Raw genomic sequence first — 13,515 nt, 5'->3', positions numbered from 1 at the left:
AGCTCTGATGGAGCTCAGGATTTATCAGGAGGACAGCTGCTCTAGTGGTTTAATTTTCTGATACTGTGCAAGGAAATCATTTTTACATATTTTGTAACAGCAGATATTAGTGTTGTTAACTAGTTTGTGCACAGGTTTGCTAACAATTTGGACTCAGTTCATGCAAATGACTAAATATCAACAGACAAATACAAACACACTTGTATTTTAACTTCATGGGCTGCACTTAATTTGAATGCCCTCTACAGTTGTTACTAGCCATGTAAACTCATGTCATGGCTGAGGAGTAAAGAACTTTTCAATTGTGTGTATAAGCTATGACTGAAAAACTATCCTGTTGTCAATATTAGAAAATAAGTTGTTAGAAGTCTGCATTCAGTTCAAGTAAGAAGAAACTATGTGATTACTATGTACAATTCAAGTAGAGCGGGGCATAATACCATAAGCCACATTATTTTATTTCAGTGTACATTTATATATAACAGATCACAATAGCATCAGGAACTCACTTGACTTTTCTATTCTCTATGTAGTTGAATATATGGAGATTTATTAAGTGACATTAGCCTTGGTTGGGACAACTGAGAGCAAAGGTAAGCATCTCCACTGGCAGCATAGATGGTACATGAGAACAGGTCTGATGGTCTGGTCTCTGATTCCATAGATAAGAGCACTCAGACATCTGGGAAGGATGGTAATACAAAAATAAAGAACATTCTGGATACGCACAAATATGATCCTGTCGAAGATTTTGGAGATGAAGAACAGTAATGGGTTGTGTATAGTTGAAGAGAGACTGAGGCCCAGCTGCACCAGATGCAGCAGCAGTGTTTTACGAGCTTTACTGGCTGAACTTTGGTCTGTGGAAGCTGATCTGGCTGCTATCATCACACCAACATAGGAGAAAGTGACTGCCAAACCGGCTGAAACAAACAGAAAACAAGTGTAGGCTTTTTCATAAAGATCTGATATTTGATCAAGCATCAAACTTTCTTTGCCACAAAAGTCTGCCATCTGCATGCTCACAAAGTCTTCAAACTGAAAATTTAACATCAATAAAACTTGAGTGAGGACATTTACTGAACTGAAGGTCCAGATCACACATATGGCCACCCCTGTGTTTCTGATAGTGATGATAGCAGTGTGCCTCAGTGGGTAGCACACAGCTACATATCTCTCCAGAGACATCAACACCAGTGTGAGAGGAGAGATTTTGTTTGTGAGCTCGGCAAGCATAACAAGAACACCACATACAGCATAGGTCAGCCTTAATCTACAAGCAGCCAGAATGTACATTAACTGACTCTGTGCCATCTGTACAGTGTCTCCAAAAAGGAGGTTATACAGAAGAATGTAACGGGAGGTCTCTCGAAACACAGGTTTACTCCTCATGGTGAATAGCATGGTCCCATTAATGAAGAGAAACACACAGCATGGCACTGACGTCAGAATGGAAAACATCACTAATCCCAGTAACTCCTGATACTGCAGTCCAACAGTGATGTTGGTCTGTGACTGATTTGCGTACAACATCTTAAAGAAACACTATAAACATCAAAAAGATTAACCTGTTGATATATATAAATGCTGTCTAGTTTGTATCTCTAACAGTGACAACATCCCATCTTTAAAGCAGGGAAGACCTCTTAGTTCACATCTAAAACCCACAATCATTGATATGCTTTTACCCTGTGCAGACAGTAAGCAGCTTGTTTCCATGTATGCAGAGCTGGTCTGCAGGGTTTGCCTGCTCTCACATGTTGTTTATGAACTATGTCTTCCCACCTTGTTTATGTGACATTACGTCAGCACTGTTAACAGATGTGGTTTGGGATTCTACTTGGACATGTGTTACGACCTTTACTGTCTAGAGGGGGACACAAGGAGTAACATAATTAGGTGACCCAAAACCCTATGCAAAAACTGTGAGAGAGAGGCCACTAAAACAATTGCAAAGTGTAACAGGGAGCACCATTTATTAACAAAAAGGATTATTGACAGATAAACTGACTGATATAGTAAAAGAAAAGGAAGCAACTCAGGTGTCAGGGTCTCCAAGGCCAAAACACCAAACAAAATCCCTCTCTAACTAGAAAAGAAAAGTCTCACTTGTTACAGAATGGAAAAAAGGACGATGCTACGCTGCCTGGCTAGCCACAAAACAGGAGAAAAAAGGGAGAGCAAAAAAAGGCAGAGAACCCCTACAAAGCTTCCTGAAAATCATCAGCAAGTTACACAGAGCTATATCCAAGGTGCTGACAGCAACACAGTATGAACAGCAAACTCGACAGCACCAGCCCAACCAGCAGCTCAGTGGCAAAATGGCCGAAGCACTGGTTCAGGGGGTTTGATATACAACTTCACTGACTATCGGACACAGTTCAGGTGCAGGCAATCCAAACATGCAGAGAGGAGCGTGGCAGACCTGAAACACAGACATTATAACAACATGTTATAGGAAAGTTCTGGTATTTTTTTAAACCGGTGTATTTTTCTCATAAATGTTGCTATTGTGACTCTATGGGTCATCGTAACTTTGTACTTGCGACTTTAGTTGTAGAGATTCAGGGAGACAAGGAAAAACAACTTTTAATCCATTCAAGTTTAACTGAATGAAGAGATAGTATAACTACATATAGTTTTATTTTCAACATAAGCACTGCAAGAAATGTCAACCCCTCACCCTATAGGATACAAGTTTATTTATTTATTTTATTTGTGAGTGACCATGTATAGTATCAAACATAAATGTTATTGCTTTACATACTGTACCAGAGATACCTTACAGCAAAATTTCATTTGCAATCCCATAATTAAAACATATGCACAATAACAAAACAATACAAAGCAAAAAAAAAACAACAAAAACACAGGACAAATAATACAAAGTTACACACAGTAGCACATCACATGCATCCACAATGTCAACTGGCAATGACAAAGTGGAAATTATGGCCTTAGTTTCGTAGGTGTCTATGTGTGTGTTTTTCCTATTGTGTTTCTCCAGGTTCCACCTCCCCCCTTCCTACTCTGCTGTGGGTGGTGGATCATACCTGTGAGCAATGATGATGATGAAGGCCTGGAGCTTAAAAAAGCCTGAGGAGAGTTATAAACGGGGCCAGTGGGTCATTTGGCAGCATTTGCGCTGTGTGTGTGTGATTAATCATATGCAAGTGGTCATGTACCAGGTTCAGTAGGTTTTACTCCTGTTTGGGAGGGAGGGTGGTGATCATTTTTGGTTTGGCCTACTGTTTGTGGTCTCTGTTGTAGCTGGACCGGCCTCCCCCTTTTTTTTTGCTTTATTTCATGAAAACATCAGTTTCCCTTTCTTCCTTTCTCCTGGGCTGATTTTGTTTAATGCGTTGCTCTGTTTCATCCCCTGAATTTAAATTTGGGGACGTAACACATTTGGGGGCTCGTCCAGAATCGAAAGAAGATCAGTAAATTTATTTATTGTTTTAAGTTTATCAATTAAGTTTATTTATTGTTTTATTGTTTTTTGTGTGTTGTCTCCGGTGGATGTCACAGTGGGTATTGGTGTCGGGTGTCCATTGTCTAGCCTTCACTAAGCATTACAACGGCTCCCTCAGTTAGATAGGTGAGTGTCCAGCTGGGCTGTATCAGTCTTTCTATCGGGCATTCCTTTTTTATTTTGCCTTTCTTATTTTTGTAAAGTAAACCCTAGGCAGGGATTAAGTTTCCTGGTGGAGGTAGGTGTTTCAGGGCTCTGGCCACTGAAGTTTCAGCCTTTTAAGTCACCTCAGGCCCGGCATGCTCTAGAAGATAGGTAGGTAAAGTTTGGGTTAGGCAGGATCTGGGGGAATTTGTTTTTGTAAGGTCAGGCAGAGTATTTGACCATTGTGTGTGTGGCATCCAGTATCAGGATCATTGTATTCACCACTGGTAGATGTGGTGAATGTGGACCGTAGTTATATGGGTGAGTTGTAGTGGTGGGGATCTCATGTTAGCCTAGCATAGCCTAGCCTAGTTTAGCCTGGTGAAAGCTATGGTGTTGTCCTGTGTGTATCCATGTGTTTGCTTGAGAATGAGAATGGCAACATTTAACTTGGATGAGTTTTTGGCTAATCCTACTTTCAGTCAATTATTGCAGGAAAAAAGATGTGTGTGTTAGCGCTGAGTTTGACAGTATTCCTGTCCTGTCTGTTCTGCTGTCTGTAATTGTGCTTCCATCCAGTTCCCTGAAGTAATCTCTTTGTGGAAGATCACTGAATCAGCCATAACTAGAGCTCTAACAAAGTTCTTTACTACCTTTGGGCTACAAAAAGTTGTGCAGACTCTCACCAGAAAAGGAACTAATTTTCTCTCTACAACTTTCAAACAGACTTTACAGTTTTTAGGTGTCTCTCACTCAGTGTCCAGTGTGTACCAACTAGAGTCACCAGGCACATTTGAACATTGGCATTAAACCCTGAAGTCAGTGTTGAGAAAGTACTGTCATGATACAAGATGAAGCTGGGATGAAGGGTACCCATTTGTTCTCTTTGCCATCCATGATGCTAAACAGGAGTCTCTTGGGCCCTAAGAAAGTGTTCAAAGAGCAGTTAATTTCTGGTTCTTCTTCAAAGACTAATGTGTTGGATTTTGTCTCCTAGTTTAGGGAACAGCTGCATTGTGCCTCCTAATCGGCAAGAGAAGCTCTCTCTTCCTCCCAGAGTAGTATGAAGAAGTGGTTTGACAGGAAAGTGGTTGAGCAACAGTTCAGACATTGACAGCATTGGTTCAGCTGTGTTCATTGCCAAGCTAGATCTGCTCAAGGGATACTGGCAGTTTCCTTTGAGCCCCCAGAGCTTCTGACATCTCTGCATTTGTAACACCTGTCTACTTTTTGCAGTATACAGTGATGGCATTTGGTATGAGCAATGCACCCACTTTTCAGTGCCAGATGCACTTGGTGTTAGGAGATCCCACATTGTAATATGTATCTTGATGATGTGGTGGTGTACACTACATATGTACACTTTGATGAAAATTACGAAAAAAACATGACGTGACTTCCGTTTTTGGTTTCAAATGCAAAAACGAATTGGCTGAATGTCTGCAGATCTGTTGGATATTCAATCCAAAAAGGAATAATGATAAAATGAATTGGCAAAAACCAATTTGTTGATTGGTTTTTCAGTATTTGATTCTGCAACCAAAAATTTTTTTTTTTTTTTTGTTTTGAAACAAATAACAGATTTACCGTTTTTTGGTTTTTGAATTACAAATGAATTACGAATTATCCGCTGATACCTGGACCGTTTTCTCTGTTATAGGGGGACCAGCCTCCCCCTTTTTTCAGAAAAGGCCAGCTTTAAGTTACCACTATTGTTATATTGTAAATTCTTTATTTCATGAAAGCATCAGCTTCCTTTTCTTCCTTTCTCCCAGGCTCATTTTGTTTTATGTATTGCTCTCTTTCGTCCCCTGGATTAAATTTGGGGATGTGACACAAATGTATGCTTGACAAACGAAAAGCAAGATAATTTGCGTACATGAGACGACCAATAACATGTAGAGTCAATGGTTATACAGTTGAGTTGCATGCATTGCTTTCTTACTGTGTGAATTCAGCTGTACAGAAGTTCTGTGATAATATATTCTAAATTCAATGTTCACTTCCCAGCTGCTTCAGCAAATGGAACCAGTTCAGGTGTCACCATGTGACCCATGTGATGTGAACACTTAATTGTGCATGAATGGTAGATCACTACCCCTATCTTCACTAAAGAATGGTCCTCTGTATTGGATGTGGACAGCCACCACAGCCTGCGACAAGAGCAGACAATGAGGACCCAGACGCTGTAAGAAGACAGGAAACAGTTTTCACTTTAGTGAACTAAATGCCCAAACCACAATAATAGCCATGCCTGTGTTTCTGATGGTGATGATGGTAGCGTGCCTTAGTGGGTAGCACACAGCGACATATCTCTCCAGAGCCATCACCACCAGTGTGAGAGGAGCTATTTCAATTGCAAGATTGATGAGCATGACAAGAAAACCACATACAGGATAGGTCAGCCTTAATCTCCAAGCATGCCTTAAGGACATAAAGACCTGGATGACCTGCAATTTTCTACTATTAAACTCAGATAAAACTGAAGTTATTGTTGCCTGGCCCTAAACACCTTAGAAACACATTATCTAATGATATAGCTACTCGGGATGGCATTACCCTGGCCTCCAGCTCCACCATAAGGAATCTGGGAGTTATTTTTGATCAGAATATGTCCTTTAACTCCCACATAAATCAAATTTCAAAGACTGCCTTTTTTTCACTTCAGTAATATCGCAAAAATCAGGCACATCCTGTCTCAACAAGATGCAGAAAAACTAGTCCTTGCATTTGTTACTTCTAGGCTAGATTATTGCAATTCCTTATTATCAGGCTGCCCTAACAAGTCTCTAAAAACTCTCCAGCTGGTCCAGAATGCAGCTGCATGTGTACTGACTAAAACTAGAAAAAAAGATCACATTTCTCCCATTTTAGCTTTGCTACATTGGCTTCCTGTAAAATCTAGAATAAAATGTAAAATCCTTCTCCTAACTTACAAAGCCCTTAATGGTCAGACACCATCATATCTTAAAGAGCTCATAATACCGTATTATCCCACTAGAACACTGTGCTCCCAGAATGCAGCTTACTGGTGGTCCCTACAGTCTTTAAAAGTAGAATGGGAAGCAGAGCCTTCAGCTATCAGGCTCCTCTCTTGTGGAACCATCTTCCAGATTCGTTCGAGGGTGCAGACACCCTTTCTATGTTTAAGAGTAGGCTTAAAACTTTCCTTTTGATAAAGCTTATAGTTAGGGCCGACCAGGCTCGCCTTGGATCAGCCCTTAGTTATGCTGCTATAGGCCTGGACTGCTGGGGGACTTCCCATGATGTACTGAGCTCCTCTCTCCTCCTCCTCCTCTCCATCTGTATGCATTCATGTAACATCAATGCATGTCACTAACTTTGCTTCTTCCCCGGAGTTTTTTGTGCTTTCTCATCTCACAGGAAACCCTGGGTTCTGGGCCGAGCCTTCGCGGTCCTTCACAGTCCTGTTGGCATCCTTCCCTGGCTGCTGCTCTGTCATTGTCATTATTGTTATGATTGTTGTTATGATTGTTGTTATTCTGTGTCCCCCCTCCCCCTTTCCCTCTTTCTTTTTCTCTCTCAACCCAACCGGTCAAAGCAGATGGCCGCCCACCAAGAGCTGGGTTCTGCTGGAGGTTTCTACCCGTTAAAGGGGAGTTTGTCCTTACCGCTGTCACCAAGTGCTGCTCATGGGGGAATTGTTGGGTCTCTGTAAATTAAAGAGTACGGTCTTGACCTGCTCTATGTGAAAAGTGCCTTGAGATGACTTTTGTTGTGATTTGGCGCTATATAAATAAAAATTGATTGATTGATTGATTGATTGATTGATTGAAATAAGGACCTCGTCCAAGAGACCCCAGTAGAGAACAACTTCACTACTGAGTGACTCTTGACGGTGAAACAGTCATATTCTTTGTGCTAGGAATGCACAACCAGCTGAGAAAACTTATGAAGGCTTATAGTCTTTGATTCACCAACTTGTAAAGAACTGCAAATATGACCCATAAGTATTAAGAGCTTAAGAACATATTGGCCTTGTCTATATCCATAGCCTTGGAAAGTAGGGGTGCTGGGGATGCTGCACCACTGCTTCCAGGTAGCTGGCAACCTATAGGCCCATTTGTGTTGTTGCAATAATATTTTTTTTTCTATCATGTGCATGCCGGACCGACAAAAATCGACCCTATGCGTAAAGATAGAAGAGTGGGGAAAAAAAACAGGCATATCCAACAGTGCTGGAACGCAACACAGCCGCTTACTGTGGACATTAAACTCTACCTCTTCCAGTCCTTGTAGGCTGTATTGCTTTTTAAATAATGTCAAGCAGTGTGAGGAACTCTCTAGGAGAAATAGAATTAAACTTTATTTTCTGAAATAAAATTTTTTAGACAGCTCTGATGGAGCTCAGGATTTATCAGGAGGACAGCTGCTCTAGTGGTTTAATTTTCTGATACTGTGCAAGGAAATCATTTTTACATATTTTGTAACGGCAGATATTAGTGTTGTTAACTAGTTTGTGCACAGCTTTGCTAACAATTTGGACTCAGTTCATGCAAACGACTAAATATCAACAGACAAATACAAACACACTTGTATTTTAACTTTATGGGCTGCACTTAATTTGAATGCCCTCTACAGTTGTTACTAGCCATGTAAACTCATGTCATGGCTGAGGAGTAAAGAACTTTTCAATTGTGTGTATAAGCTATGACTGAAAAACTATCCTGTTGTCAATATTAGAAAATAAGTTGTTAGAAGTCAGATGTTATGTCATATCTTCTTGTGATTTAATTATTGCACGTCCTGTTTCACTTACTCTTCTGCTTGATTACATTTTCTTACATAAAAAACCTTCTAATTCTCTAAGTAGGCTTTATCTCTTGAATGAAAATTCAAGGTTGCAGTAATTTCAATGATGTGCTTTGACTGACCCTCTAACTACCTACTGTCTGTAATGTTACAGCTATGGGAGTGCAGTCTGCACTCAGTTCAAGTAAGAAGAAACTATGTGATTACTATACAATTCAAGTAGAGCGGGGCATAATACCATAAGCCACATTATTTTATTTCAGTGTACATTTATATGTAACAGATCACAATAGCATCAGGAACTCACTTGACTTTTCTATTCTCTATGTAGTTGAATATATGGAGATTTATTAAGTGACAAGTATGATTTTAGCCTTGGTTGGGACAACTGAGAGCAAAGGTAAGCATCTCCACTGGCAGCATAGATGGTACATGAGAACAGGTCTGATGGTCTGGTCTCTGATTCCATAGATAAGAGCACTCAGACATCTGGGAAGGATGATAATACAAAAATAAATAACAATCTGGATGCGCACAAATATGACCCTTTTTAGGTTTTTGGAGATAAAGAACAGTAATGGGTTGTGTATAGCTGAAGACAGACTGAGGCCCAGCTGCACCAGATGCAGCAGCAGTGTTTTACGAGCTTTACTGGCTGAACTTTGGTCTGTGGAAGCTGATCTGGCTGCTATCATCACACCAACATAGGAACAAGCGACTACCATACCGGCTGAAACAAACAGAAAACAAGTGTAGGCTTTTTCATAAAGATCTGATATTTGATCAAGCATCATACTGTCTTTGCCACAAAAGTCTGCCATCTGCATGCTCACAAGGTCTTCAAACTGAAAATTTAACATCAATAAAACTTGAGTGAGGACATTTACTGAACTGAAGGTCCAGATCACACATATGGCCACCCCAGTGTTTCTGACAGTGATGATGGTAGTGTGCCTCAGTGGGTAGCACACAGCTACATATCTCTCCAGAGACATCAACACCAGTGTGAGAGGAGAGATTTTGTTTGTGAGCTCGGCGAGCATAACAAGAACACCACATACAGCATAGGTCAGCCTTAATCTACAAGCACCTAGAATGTACATTAACTGACTCTGTGCCATATGTACAGTGTCTCCCAAAAGGAGGTTATACAGAAGAATGTAACGGGAGGTCTCTCGAAACACAGGTTTACTCCTCATGGTGAATAGCATGGTCCCATTAATGAAGAGAAACACACAGCATGGCACTGACGTCAGAATGGAAAACATCACTAATCCCAGTAACTCCTGATACTGCAGTCCAACAGTGATGTTGGTCTGCGACTGATTTGCATGCAACATCTTAAAGAAACACTATAAACATCAAAAAGATTAACCTGTTGATATATATAAATGCTGTCTAGTTTGTATCTCTAACAGTGACAACATCCCATCTTTAAAGCAGTGAAGACCTCTTAGTTCACATCTAAAACCCACAATCATTGATATGCTTTTACCCTGTGCAGACAGTAAGCAGCTTGTTTCCATGTATGCAGAGCTGGTCTGCAGGGTTTGCCTGCTCTCACATGTTGTTTATGAACTATGTCTTTCCACCTTGTTCATGTGACATTACGTCAGCACCATTAACAGATGTGGTTTGGGATTCTACTTGGACATGTGTTACGACCTTTACTGTCTAGAGGGGGACACAAGGAGTAACATAATTAGGTGACCCAAAACCCTATGCAAAAACTGTGAGAGAGAGGCCACTAAAACAATTTCAAAGTGTAACAGGGAGCACCATTTATTAACAACAAGGATTATTGACAGACTAACTGATATATTAAACGAAAAGGAAGCAACTTCGATGTCAGGGTCTCCAAGGCCAAAACACCAAACAAAATCCCTCTCTAACTAGAAAAGAAAAGTCTCACTTGTTACAGAATGGAAAAAAGGATGATGCTACGCTGCCTGGCTAGCCACAAAACAGGAGAAAAAAGGGAGAGCAAAAAAAAAAGCCAGAGAACCCCTACAAGGCTTCCTGAAAATCATCAGCAAGTTACACAGAGCTATATCCAAGGTGCTGACAGCAACACAGTATGAACAGCAAACTCGACAGCACCAGCCCAACCAGCAGCTCAGTGGCAAAATGGCCGAAGCATTGGTTCAGAGGTTTGATATACAACTTCACTGACTATCGGACACAGTTCAGGTGCGGGCAATCCAAACATGCAGAGATGAGCATGGCAGACCTGAAACACACAGACATTATAACAACATGTTATAGGAAAGTCCTGGTATTTTTTTAAACTGGTGTATTTTTCTCATAAATGTTGCCATTGTGACTTTATGGGTCATCGTAACTTTGTACTTGCCACTTTAGTTGTAGAGATTCAGGGAGACAAGGAAAAACAACTTTTAATCCATTCAAGTTTAACTGAATGAAGAGATACTATAACTACATATACTTTTATTTTCAACATAAACATTACAAGAAATGTCAACCCCTCATCCTAAAGGATACTAGTTTATTTATTTATTTTATTTGTGAGTGATCATGTACAGTATTAAACATATATATTATTACTTTACATACTGTACCAGAGATACCTTACAGCAAAATTTCATTTGCAATCCCATAATTAAAACATATGCACAATAACAAAACAATACAAAGCAAAAAAACAAAAACAAAAACACAGGACAAATAATACAAAGTTACACACAGTAGCACATCACATGCATCCACAATGTCAACTGGAAATGACAAATTCTTACGGCCTTAGTTTCGTAGGTGTCTATATGTGTGTGTTTTTCCTCTCGTGTTTCTCCAGATTCCACCTCCCCCCTTCCTACTCTGCTGTGGGTGGTGGATCATACCTGTGAGCAATGATGATGATGAAGGCCTGGAGCTTAAAAAAGCCTGAGGAGAGGTATAAACGGGGCCAGTGGGTCATTTGGCAGCATTTGCGCTGTGTGTGTGTGATTAATCATATGCAAGTGGTCATGTACCAGGTTCAGTAGGTTTTACTCCTGTTTGGAAGGGAGGGTGGTGATCATTTTTGGTTTGGCCTACTGTTTGTGGTCTCTGTTGTAGCTGGACCAGCCTCCCCCTTTTTTTTGCTTTATTTCATGAAAACATCAGTTTCCCTTTCTTCCTTTCTCCTGGGCTGATTTTGTTTAATGTGTTGCTCTGTTTCATCCCCTGAATTTAAATTTGGGGACGTAACACATTTGGGGGCTCGTCCAGAATCGAAAGAAGACCAATAAATTTATTTATTGTTTTAAGTTTATTAATTAAGTTTATTTATTGTTTTATTGTTTTTTGTGTGGTGTGTTGTCTCTGGTGGATGTCGCAGTGGGTATTGGTGTCAGGTGTCCATTGTCTAGCCTTCACTAAGCATTACAACGGCTCCCTCAGTTAGATAGGTGAGTGTCCAGCTGGGCTGTATCAGTCTTTCTATCGGGCATTCCTTTTTTATTTTGCCTTTCTTATTTTTGTAAAGTAAACCCTAGGCAGGGATAAAGTTCCCTGGTGGAGTTAGGTGTTTCAGGGCTCTGGCCACTGAAGTTTCAGCCTTTTAAGTCACCTCAGGCCCGGCATGCTCTAGAAGATAGGTAGGTAAAGTTTGGGTTAGGCAGGATTCGGGGGAATTTGTTTTTGTAAGGTCGGGCAGAGTATTTGACCATTGTGTGTGTGGCATCCAGTATCAGGATCATTGTATTCACCATTGGTAGATGTGGTGAACGTGGACCGTAGTTATATGGGTGAGTTGTAGTGGTGGGGATCTAGCCTAGCATAGCCTAGCCTAGTTTAGCCTGGTGAAAGCTATGGTGTTGTCCTGTGTGTGTCCATGTGTTTGCTTGAGAATGAGAATGGCAACATTTAACTTGGATGAGTTTTTGGCTAATCCTACTTTCAGTCAATTTTATTATTGCAGGAAAAAGAATGTGTGTGTTAGCGCTGAGTTTGACAGTATTCCTGTCCTGTCTGTTCTGCTGTCTGTAATTGTGCTTCCATCCAGTTCCCTGAAGTAATCTCTTTGTGGAAGATCACTGAATCAGCCATAACTAGAGCTCTAACAAAGTTCTTTACTACCTTTGGGCTACAAAAAGTTGTGCAGACCCTCACCAGAAAAGGAACTAATTTTCTCTCTTCAACTTTCAAACAGACTTTACAGTCTTTAGGTGTCTCTCACTCAGTGTCCAGTGTGTACCACCTAGGGTCACAAGGCACATTTGAACATTGGCATTAAACCCTGAAGTCAGTGTTTAGAAAGTACTGTCATGATACAAGATGAAGCTGGGATGAAGGGTACCCATTTGTTCTCTTTGCCATCCATGATACTAAACAGGGGTCTTTTGGGCCCTAAGAAAGTGTTCAAAGAGCAGTTCATTTCTGGTTCTTCTTCAAAGACTAATGTGTTGGATTTTGTCTCCTAGTTTAGGGAACAGCTGCATTGTGCCTCCTAATCGGCAAGAGAAGCTCTCTCTTCCTCCCAGAGTAGTATGAAGAAGTGGTTTGAGAGGAAAGTGGTTGAGCAACAGTTCAGTCTGGGAATCAGGTTTTGGTCTTACTACCAGTGCCTGGCTCTGCCCTCACTGCCAGCTTTTCAGGTCCCCATGTGGTAGAAAGCAAAGTCTCCAATACCAATTATGTCATCCACACACCTGGACGGAGAAGAAAAACACACTTATGCCATTTTAACATGTTAAAGTCCTATTATTCCCAAGAAGTTGTTCAGGGAAAGCAGGAAAATCTGCAGAGACTGCTGCCCCCAGTGAAAGATCTGCTCTTTTGGTTTGTGCTGGATCTTTGCCTGATGATGGTTTGGTAGAGCTTACTGATGGTCAGCAGTTTGGTAGGTTGTTTGAGTTTCTCTCAAATATTGAGTCACAACTCTCTTACCTGCCTGAACGTCAGCACGATGAAGTAGTCCATTTACTCCATTCGTACCCCACTCTGTTAAGTGATGTGCCATCTTGTATCAATGTGTTACAGCATGACATTGATGTCAGTTCTGCTGCTTTTATTCAACAACATGCTTGGAAACATTTTAGGAAAGAGAGATAATGAAGAAAGAGGCTGAATGCTTGCTGGAAAACTGTGAAGCCAAGCCTAGTTCTAATCCCTGGAGTTCCCTGTGT

The 13,515-nt window shown here is 40.8% G+C and overlaps 2 protein-coding genes across 2 annotated transcripts; both read right to left on the bottom strand.

Moving 5' to 3' along the window:
* Positions 1 to 552: 552 nt before the first annotated feature.
* LOC122995849 (odorant receptor 131-2-like) lies at positions 553 to 1,533 on the bottom strand. The gene has a single exon (XM_044371231.1). The coding sequence runs from the start codon at positions 1,531 to 1,533 to the stop codon at positions 553 to 555; it is 981 nt and encodes a 326-aa protein (XP_044227166.1).
* A 7,206-nt stretch (positions 1,534 to 8,739) lies between these two features.
* On the bottom strand, positions 8,740 to 9,729 carry LOC122995848 (odorant receptor 131-2-like). The gene has a single exon (XM_044371230.1). The coding sequence runs from the start codon at positions 9,727 to 9,729 to the stop codon at positions 8,740 to 8,742; it is 990 nt and encodes a 329-aa protein (XP_044227165.1).
* Positions 9,730 to 13,515: the final 3,786 nt, after the last annotated feature.

This window comes from Thunnus albacares, chromosome 13, assembly GCF_914725855.1.
Source record: "Thunnus albacares chromosome 13, fThuAlb1.1, whole genome shotgun sequence".
NCBI classification, from domain to species: domain Eukaryota; kingdom Metazoa; phylum Chordata; class Actinopteri; order Scombriformes; family Scombridae; genus Thunnus; species Thunnus albacares.
The sequence above is the reverse complement of the archived record's forward strand: the minus strand, read 5'-3'. Positions and strand labels throughout refer to the sequence as shown.